The 11,009-nt window shown below is 40.9% G+C and overlaps 1 protein-coding gene across 2 annotated transcripts in view; it reads right to left on the bottom strand.

Moving 5' to 3' along the window:
• Positions 1–1,629: 1,629 nt before the first annotated feature.
• Gxylt1 (glucoside xylosyltransferase 1) overlaps positions 1,630–11,009 on the bottom strand; it is a 36,124-nt gene continuing 26,744 nt past the window's right edge. For both annotated transcript variants that reach the window (XM_055626859.1, XM_055626860.1), the window contains 2 exons: positions 10,596–10,768; positions 1,630–6,978 (listed from right to left, as the gene is read on the bottom strand). In XM_055626859.1, coding sequence (XP_055482834.1) covers positions 6,817–6,978; positions 10,596–10,768 — 335 coding nt within the window. In that variant the 3' untranslated portion in view covers positions 1,630–6,816. The remainder of the gene's footprint in view (positions 6,979–10,595; positions 10,769–11,009) is intronic.

Genomic DNA, 11,009 nt, shown 5'->3' with positions numbered 1-11,009 from the left:
CCAGGGTCCTCCTCCTTGCTTAGCTTCTTTAGTTGTACAGATTTTAGTATGTTTATCCTGTATTATCTATCTAATATCCACTTATGAGTATATGCCATGTGTGTCTTTCTGCTTCTGGGATACCTCACTCAGGATATTTTCTAGTTCCCACCATTTGCCTGCAAATTTCATGATTTCCTTGTTTTTAATAGCTGAGTAGTATACCACTGTGTAAATGTACCACAATTTCTGTATCCATTCCTTATCTGGGTTGTTTCCAAAGCAAAAACTCTAGTGACAACACATGCTGGAGAGGATGTGGAGAAAAAGAGAACCCTCCTCCATTGCTGGTGGGAATATAAACTTGTACAACCACTTTGGAAATCAATCTGGCACTGTCTCAGACAATTAGGAATAGTGCTACCTCAAAATCCAGCTATACCACTCCTAGGCATATATCCAAAAGATGCTGAAGTACACAACAAGGACATTTGCTCAACCATGTTCATAGCAGTTTCAGGAACTTTTAAGTCTTAAAAGAAGTCATCAACTCAACAACATCCCAAGTCCAGACACTCCAGAAAACAGGCAACTGACCTGTGCCACGTAAGAAATAAAATGCACAGAGTTGAAAGCTTAGATCATAACATTAACAGACTTGCTAAAACAAAGTCAGTCACTGACACAGTCGGGGTACTCTTCTCTTCACCTAGCATTTAGCATTCCCTTAAAACTACAGCAAATACTCGCCAGCAAGATAAAATAGTGTGTGCCCATTCAACAGCTTCTTCCCAAACCCCACACCTCCCACCCTAGCAACTTCACCCAAAACTCATGTTCTGGTTGCCTGAGTGGTCAGGCTTCTTCAAGGGGAAGACATTTTTAAATCTAGGGGCAAATCTACATGGTCTAAAGCCAATCAGGTGTGCTTCATTCCCTTTGCAAAGCACTGTTTTAGAAAAAAAAAATGCTGTTACTAGGGGACCAAGTAAAACCTCGCTCTAATTGTCATCTGCTGTCACACTGGATCCTGGGAACAACCCAAGTTCACGTAATAGTGGCAATGCAGACAAGGTGCTGAGGTTCCTGACAATTTCCAGGTGCTGAGTTAGCCAATTTGGGAACTATCCCTCCAGAGACTAAGTTATCAAGCAGCTCAACCTAAAGAGCCTAAAATTGTTAATTTCATTTATTTTTCCTTTTGGCGCAAAAGACTGAGCATCTAATTTTCTTAACACTGTGCATATTCTCAAGTTTGTACACACTTGCAGACTAAAGGGTTCATGTGGAGTGCCTTGCTCTATCATACTACACTGTTTTGAGACAGGGTCTCCTTATATAGCCCTAGCTGGCTAGGAATTATACAGACCAGGCTGGCATCAAACTCACAGAGACCCACTTGCCTGTCTCCCAAGTCCTGGAATTAAAGGTGTGCGCCACCAGACCCGGGTTTTTAAGATGACCCCTGTGAACCCAGAGTTCACTGGCCAGACTGGCGGGCCAGCAAGCTCCAGGGTGTGCCTGTACCCTCACCAGCACCAGGCTCACGGTGAGCATCAGCGCTCCTGGCTCTTAGGTGCTGGGGCTCCGACCGAGTGCTCTCACCTGCTGAGCCACCTGTCCAGCCCGTAAAATAATTAAGACACATCAGAAAATTCCAACATTTATTGAGTACATATTTAGTAACAGCAATACAGTTTCTCAAGAAACACCTGAGCTTAACCCCTCCAGAACAGAATAAGGCATCATCCAATACTGGTAAGCTAGACCCCCCCCCCAAATCTATAATTTTATACGCCCCTTTAAGAATTTTCAAGATATAACAAGTAACTGAAAGATATTCACATTATTATAAAACCAAAATATGTTAAGGTTTAAGCAGTTTTGAGGCAGTAGTGTCTACACACCAGTTTCATCACGATGCCTTCCCACAGCTTCAGACAACGCGGCACAGCGGCAGCCTCGCGCAGTGCTTGGCAGAAGTCAACACTTGCAACCTTTCCAGGTTCTGATTTCCATCTCACAGACCTTCTGATACAGTGCTCAAATACCTCTGATTCAGCACTCAAATATCAATGGTAATTTGTGTAATGAAGGCATGTTCTGTGGAATTCTGAAGGGACACAGGCTACAGCAATGCCACAAGCTATGGATTATTTTATAACATTTCAGTATTCCCTGAAGAGATTTTATACAAAAGTTGAAAACAGCTACTACAGTAAAAATAAAAAATAAATTAAAAAAACTATTAAAATCCACTTGTAACAGTTCCAATGGAAGTATCCCTACTGAACTATCACAGTGAAACAATGTACTATTTAAATGGCATAGAGGCTGTCACATTCTCTTAACGAGCTTTTAGAAGGGCTGTCATGGTGAATATGCTCTTATAACCCAACTCTATATATAATCTACACAGGCCAAAGGCTCCAATTGGTTCTCAAGGTTGATTGTAAAATGTATGATACTCACAGTATTATTAAGACAAATTCCCTACAAAGTTCCTGATTGTTTGAAACATAAATTTATAGAAAAGTCTAAGGAAATCCCAGGAGATACTTGTAATCATTAGCTGGAATGAGGTGACAAGTTTTCAAACTCTGACACTGATCTGTAGGCAACTGTAGACTGTCCAGGCCAATATGCTATGGTGCGTTTTTCTCATGATTTTCCAATTACAATATATTTGAGTAACATACACTTTCAGGATTTTTTTTTTTTTCTTTTTGAGACAAGATTTCAACAAAGGCCATACTGGCCTTGAATGTACCTCAGTTTCCCAAGTATTGGGTACAGGTTATGTGCTACCATGCTCAGTTTTAATCCTTATAACAGCTTTTAGACATCTGTCTTAAATCTATATAACTTAGTTTTTTTAATCTATTTTCTCTTCAATGAATTTAAAAAACAACAAACATCAAGAACAAGTTAGCCATGCTTTAGACAAAAGGTCTGATTTGGCGACATAGAGAAAGATGAACACTGCAGTAGTGGTCACCTCTATCCACCTCCATTAATATTAAAACGCAGTAAGGCAACTATTACTTTAAGACACTTGAAATTACAGTTAATAAATGGATACTGGCCTCAAACCTGACATATTGCACACTCTAGTTTTCTATTCCAAGAAATCAAAGACAGTATTTGAAAAGACAGAGTATGTTTGAAACAGTGTTTGAAAAGACTGAGATGTTACTAAAAACATCTCAGAGAGGCTGACTGTACCTGTACTATTGATTACAATACATGCAACTGAAAAGGAGAATGAGTATTTTTTAATTCTTTAGATTGTTTTATGTGTGTGTTACTTGTGAGTTTGTATATGCACCACATTGGTGTCGGGTGTCCACAGAGGTCAGAAGAGGGTGTTGAAACCCTTGGAACTGGAGTGACAGATAGCTGTGAGCCACCATGTGGGTGCTAGGAACAAGTACTCCTAACCACTGAGCCAGTGCTCTGTCCTGACAATCAATGTTCCTTAAAGTTTTGCTTTTAATGCTTCTACCTTCTCCTGTCCTCTTGAACCCATTCACAACAATTCGACCCAAAGTATCCCCCACTGAGGAATAAGTAGATGTCACCATTGTTCCAGCCACCATTCTAGGCAAGACAGAGACTCCCATACTGGCCTCCTATTAGCAGTGCGAGGGAAAAACCTCTACAAAATATTTAGACATAATGGAGTTCTCTTCACAGGCTTCCCCTGCAGAAGCTAAAGACATTAAGATGGAAAGTATGTGTGTTTCCAGAGATCCTAGCTCACACAATGGAGCCCAGGGAAAGAAGAACAAATGTTGCACAACTAAGGCTACATGAGCAGTGAATAAGGTAAACAAGAAGCATACCTGGTATCAGTAAGTCAAACAAGGTTGCTCTGCTGCCCCCACCCATGGAATCCAGGCACCAGTCCTGGCCCTGTAGGTGTAAGGCAAGCATTGACCTAGGCAGGGAGACGCCATGTTCCCACACAATTTCCTCCATTTTCACTTCTCCAACTCCCCACTGTCATTCCATCTTTCCTCTTACTCAGACTTTCATCTTTCTTTTACTCTCTCTTTCCTTTCCTTCTTGACTACTCATTTCCATCGTCCTTTTCTTCTCTACTTTCTTTCTCTTCCTTAAAATCTATTCTTCCACATACCATCAGCAAATCTACCTTGGAGGAAAAAAGCAAAAGCATTCAGCCTCAGGAGCAGTCCCTCGACACCGGACTCCAGCGACAATGGTGGCTGAAGAGCTACAGAAGTTCCTCCAGTCATCCCTCCAAGGTCTCCCTTCTCAGGCACCATGTACAGTCGGCATGTCTCAAGCCCAGGCAAAAATCCAAGCTCACTTCCCAATCTGTCCTTGTCATGACACTAACATCTGATGGATGGCAGATGAGAGCCATGTGTAAGCAATGTCCAAGACAAGCAAGCTCATGGGCTCTTTACCACAGAGGAAAACTGCATTTTCTTAGAATACATTTTCTAGAGGTTTTCAAATTCTTTTCACACAAATGAAGTTTGAGTGCATTTTAGGGCCTTCCTTTAAACTACCTCAACTAGACACCCAGAGCCCATGGGGTTGAGAGTCTCCAGCTACTGAGAAAATAAGATCTTAAGAAATTTACTCTAATGAATTCCCCTCTTGCCAACAGCCCCAAGTGCCCAAAAATGGCACTCATAATTTAGCAATTGTGCAAGTAACTGTGACATCCTAACTTCAACTTTAAAGGTAGCAAAAATAATTTCCAGTGCTTCCTAAACTAGCTGATATCAAGAACTTCTGAGGAGTTCATAAAAACAGAACCATCAGGTCACATGCATATTTGAGACAAGCAGGGAAGTTTGCTTAAGGACTGGCTATGAGAGGAAACCAAAAGGCCAGCGCTACTTTTTCTAGTAACTGTAGTTACTCGTAATTACTGAAGCATTCACTGCAGAAACATAAAATGATGCCTGAGACCTTAATATAAGAAAAAGGAATAAATAAGCAAGCATGGCAAGATACTGACAGGTAATGAATATGACTAGTGAGTGCCACTGTATGAGGCTCTTAATTCCTTGTTGTTTTTTTATTATTGTCATAGTGCTGGGCCTTGCGCACACTAAGCAAGCACTTCTACTACTGAGCTATAGCTCTAGTCCACTTTCACTTAATTTTTAATCTCTTCACTTAAAAATTTCTTGAAGACTACTTCCTAGATGCAGTATACATAGGGTATCTGTTTTTAGCAAGCTCCCTCAGATTATCAACCACATTTCAAAGCTTATTCTTTTTTCCACCTAGCAATCTAAGCTTTAATACAGGCCACAGGTTCTTATTTCACCATGGCATTCGCCAAGGAATCATGGCTGCTGCTCTTTCAGCCCATCTGTTCTGAGAGTACTGCCCTGGTTACCAATTCCTCTTCTGGGCACAAGGCACAAATACTTTAAACCTTCTTAAACAGTTCAGCCTGCCTGTGGTTGAACTGCAGAAGCTGGGACAACTGCACTAATCGCTTGTTTTGAATATTCCTACAGAGGATACAGGAACTTCACAACCGCTATTTTTCCTTCATAATTTCCCTTTCTCTGTGTAAGCATTAACAATCCAAGAGAAAAAAGAAGACACCCAGGAGCTCAGGGTAGGATGCGATGTGTACCCTGCACAGCACATGCTGCCATTCAGACCATCAGGCGTCAAGACAAGAGGACAAGGAGCAATGTCTCTCATCCCCCAGATTTTAACAAAGCAACTGTCCTCGGTGATGTTCAGAACAGAGAATATGCACATTACCCAAATCAAAAATGACTGTTTCTACAGCTAGTTTAAAAAATCCTCTCCCTCCAGACCATCCACCACAGCTGTCTACTCTAAAAGGAGGCTCTGAATCTGCCTCTTCAAAAGGATGCTGGAATGCACTCTGAGGTAGAAGGAAAGTCTAACTGGACCACTTTCAGTCTCACAGGCTTATATATTTGGTCCGTTGCATATTCCACCATCCTGGTGGTGTTGCGATTAAAGTTCTCACTTTATTATCAGCATAATATATTTTGCTTCCAGAATACCCAGTAAAGCTGAAATTTTTCACTTAAAGTGATTTTTAAAAAATGTCCCCAAATATCTTAGAACTTAGGTTTGGCAAGACACTTTAATACATACAAAATGAAAATACTTCATTTCTTTCTGAACACATACACAAACACACACACACACACACATGCATGCACGCACTCACACACACACACATTCACATTCATCATACAAAAATGCCTCCTATATTTTCACTATTTTCTCCTTTCTCATACAGCTAACCTTTAAATGTGCAGCTTACTTAAAACCTACAAATAATCTTAAACATGATTGTCAGAAAATATTGTAGAGCAGAGATGAAATGTATGCGGGTACATAGATTGTCAATGGTTACATTGGTTATATCACATTTCTTAAGAAACAGAACTTTTCTGCTCCTGTAAACTTTTTTTCTCACACTTTAAAGTGAGGTTAGTGCTGACATAAAATTATTGCTACACTCACAGCTTGAATGTCTCCATTGTGTTCGAGGTACATTGTCTCCCTCCATCCCCATTCTGTTCTTTCTTACTTAAGCGCCAACACAGCTCCACAGGTCACACTGTTCAATGTTTTCATTAACACTGGAATGACACCAAGTAATGTTACAAAATAACAGAGATCAAAACTGTCTGCTTATTGGAGCCCAGGATTTTAACTTCTTCTTCATGACATGAGTATGCTGCTCTTGTAATTTCTTCAGAGGAGGATTATTCTGGAGACGGAAGTGCCTTCCGAAGCCCTTCACATCTCTGATGCTTTACAGTTTCATCCACTTAGTTCTGCAGCCATGAAGAGTCACCTTTCCTTTGGTGGTGTGTCATAGCGGTTTCTTATGCTTTTCGTCAACTGCTTAATAAATATTTTGTAAGTTTTTCCACAATACGTGTGAACTGTCTTCTGTAATTCCAGTTCTAAAGGCTTTAATAAGGAACGGACGGAATCATCTCCAAGAGAACACTAGAGAAGAAACATAATGAGCAATAATACATACAAAAGTTCAATTATTTTCCAAGTAAGTTCTTCAATCAGTTAAATACTAACAACTTCCATTTACTATTTCATGTGAACTGTTCACTCAGGCAATATTTTTCAGCGAATTAAGCATCAGTGGAGACAAATCTCTAAAGACAGGGAAAACTTCAGAAATGGACAATGGAAGGGTATCCTAAGCCAAGGGAAGAACAGAAAAGATGCAGAGAAGCAACTAATGGTGGTGGCACACGCCTGTCATCCCAGCACTTGGTAGGCAGAGGCAGGGGGATCTCTGAGCTTCATCTATATAAGGGAGTTCCAGGACAGCCAGGACTACACAGAGAAACCCTGTCCCAAACAAACAAACAAACAAACAAACAAACAAGATGCAGAGAAACTGGCATAAAATGGATTGACCCTGTTCAAGGCACCTGGAAGAAACTAATAAAAGGTAGACTTGTTTAAAGAAAAGGAAGTCTTTCCTTGAAAGCCACAACGCAACAGGTGATGTCTTAAACATCACCACTACAGCCCAGACAGGGAGAGTGAAACAAATCACTTCCCAAGAAACTTGGATACTTACTATGGTCTGTCTATATGCATCTAGAAAAGCCAGATGTTGGATTGGACCCTAGATCATCGTGATACTAGGAGGTGGTGCTACCTTTAGGAGGTGGGGTGTAGTGGAAGGAAGATAAATCACTAGGGACATTCCTTAGAAGGGGACACAGGACTATAACCACTCCTGTTCCTTTTCTTGCTTCCTCTGCTATCTGCTCCTACCAAGATGAAATGCTTTACCACAGGCAAAGGGGACCAGATGACTATGGACTGAAATTTATGAAACTGTGAGCAAAAATATTTCCCTACACATAAACTGACAAACCACAGGCATTTCTTACTCTAATGGAAAGTTTGTTAACATACTATACAAAAGAATCCAAAGATAAATAAATATTAAAACTGCTAAACACCACACGCTCTTCCCAGGACTCATATGACTGCCAATAAAGCAAGCCAGGAAACATCAGTTAATGTTAACGTTCCTAATAATTTCAAAGCATATTTTTAACCAGCTTCCATCTACTACATAAAAACATATAAACATATAAACCACTTTAACGCATTGTAGAAGAAAGCAGAAATAAATATCTTTGACGTAAGTGTTTTCAACTATTTTCTATTTAAAAGATGAATGGGTCTTGAAAATTAAACATTTTACATGAAAATTTGGGAGTTATTGAAAACCAAAATCACAAGGAAATTTAACTTGAAATCCAAGATAAAATGAACTGAGAGTGTTCCTGAGGGTCACAGCACACCAAGGGAAAGAAACCAAAGCTCCAATCAAGATGGTACTGAACTGGAAGCGACCCACTGCTAGCTTAGCTTCAGCAGGGCTGCAAGGAGCCATGGAGACTGATGGGAAAAGATGGGCAGCAACTACCAGAGACTCATCACGGTTAGACTGCTGACATAAGTGCTGTTGAATGCTCAGCACTAAGTGAACCATCTCCATCACCCAAGCCAAAGCTCAGAGAATACCACCACAATAGGAGGGTTTAGGCGATGCTAAAATCTGGAACACTGTCCTCAAGCCATGACATGGCTGTCCCACAAACTCTCAGCGAACTTTCAGCAGCTCTGATTACCTGCGTAAGATCAGGCAAGACTGGGCAGAGCAACAGTGGAGGGGAATGGACTTACGAGGTGGCACCCCTCCTTAAGGAGTTAAGAGGCAATTAATAGTTCCTCTATGAGGGAGAGACATTTTCTTCAGTAGTGTACCCAACTGGTAAAATGGAAAGCGTGAAAGAGGGAGGGAGGAACTTAAAAAAAAAAAAAATGAAGGGAAAAAAAAGACTACCTGGCAGAGGCAGGATAAGAGGAAAGAAGATGTTAGAGAGTGAGGAGAGGTGAAAATGTCCTGAACCTATTATTATATACGTTATAGATAATATATGCTAACAAAACACTAGATATTTAAAAGAGGCAAGCTGGCTGAGAGAACAAGCTAGACACAGGGGAAGGCAGAATGAGCCAGAGAATGAGAAAGAGCCAGAAGATAAGGAAAGACTGCTGGAGTCTGAGGCCAAGCAGAGCAATTCAAAGGCTGAGAGAAAAGCCAGATTGAACAAGTCAGCTGGCAGAGGAGTTTGAGCCAGAACAGCTGAATTGAAGAGGCTAGCCTAGAGCTCAGTAAGAATAAGAAAGGGTGAGCTTATGAAGCAAGAAGCCTTGGGGGCTGAAAGCATTCCTGGCCTAGGTTAGATTGTATGGAGCCTAGAAGCTTCCAGGAGTAGGCCTTGGTTAGCAGACAGAGGCAGTAAGCCAGCCTCCCAAACAATAGCTGAAGAAGCGAAATAAAAGTTCCTTTTACAGCTGACAGTGACCTGGAATGAGAAAAGGATGACAGAGGTATCTTCTTTCAGTAAGCCATGTGTTTAAACAAAAGAGAAAAAGAAAAGAAAGCTCCATCCTAAGAAGTTGGTATTGAGTCTGAAAGGAAGCTGTACCTGTGCTCCTGAGTCCCAGCTTTACCACGTAGAGACTGTATGGGCTGGTCTAAGACACATGCAGATATACCCCTTAGCATTTCCCAAAAGGACCTGCTAAGGGCAGCAGGTGGTGGCACCTTCCAAGGTAGAAATGCATTCCTGTTCCCCAGCCCCGCTGTATTCTTCTGGGAAACCCTGCCTAATACAGAAGCAAAGCAGTGTATGGACCTAACATCTAAGGCCCATTAAGGATACAAAGCACCTCTGGCAGATGGCTACCTTCAGAGCTACCCAAGCAAAGGATAAAATAAACCTGGACTATTTTGTTGATGCAGAAAATAAAGAGATAATCTGAAAAATAATGACATGTCAAAAGTGCACACACAGCCAAAGAAATGCCCAATGGCCAAATATGAAATACCTTCAGCATCAATAAAACCTGAAGGAAATATAAGTTGGGAAGGGATAAGTACCCCAAAGTCCACGCTGGTTATACTTAGACAGGTAAGTGGACACAGCGCTGGGTCCCAGACATGAACTGTGGACACAGCATCACAACTGTAAGAAGAAACTACACAGCTGTAAGCTAGCAGGAAGTGTTACTAACCAAGGAGATTAGGAACATGGCAGATACATCTGAGTTTAGTATCTGTATAATGGTTAATAAGGAAATACCCCTAATCGTACTAAAAAATATTGCAGTTGGGGGGGGGAGGGGTTCAAGTAGATAATATATACAATTCGTGTTCAGAAAAAAAGACAGAAAACCCATGACAAACCACAAAGCCAGATCTTGGGAGCTGGTGACTTTCAAATAAAGGATAAAGAAATTCTTTATACTATATCTACAAACTCTTAATGATACTATAGATTTTTTTAAAAGATTGATTTATTTATTATATATACAGTGTTCTGTCTGCATGTATGCCTTCACGCCAGAAGAGGGTGCCAGATCTCACTAGAGATGGTTGTGAGCCACCAGGCAGTTGCTGGGAATTGAACTCAGGTCCTCTGGAAGAACAGCCAGTGCTCTTAACCTCTGAGCCATCTCTCCAGCCTGATACTGTAGATTTTAAGTGGCAACTTTGGGAGAGTAAACCTTACATTTCTTAGTGCTTCATATATCGCTCTGAATGCTGGCTGCTTGTCGTCATGGTAGACACCCCTGTTTCCATGAAGAATAAAGACTCCTTCCTCTTCGGCTCCTCTGCAGTTGCTTCCATATATGCAGTGATCTGGTCGATAATTCCATTGACATGGAAATACAAAAAGGCTTTCTACAATGAAGAAATGTCCAACAACAGCAAAGTAATAGAGCACATAGTGATTAGAGGGAATTAACATTGTAAACATTTTAGCTTAAACAAATTACACTTGGTATTTAAATTTCTCCCAACCAAGTCAAATTTCAAGTCTTATTCTGCCTCAAATGAAGATATTGACAACCATTAACATAAGCAAAAACCAAACAACTCTGTCTCCTATGGTTCCAAGGACTGAAGTGAGGGCACCGTACAG

The sequence above is a fragment of the Psammomys obesus genome, unplaced genomic scaffold (assembly GCF_907164565.1).
Source record: "Psammomys obesus unplaced genomic scaffold, mPsaObe1.curated_primary_1811, whole genome shotgun sequence".
Classification (NCBI taxonomy): domain Eukaryota; kingdom Metazoa; phylum Chordata; class Mammalia; order Rodentia; family Muridae; genus Psammomys; species Psammomys obesus.
This window is presented reverse-complemented; position numbering and strand designations above follow the sequence as displayed.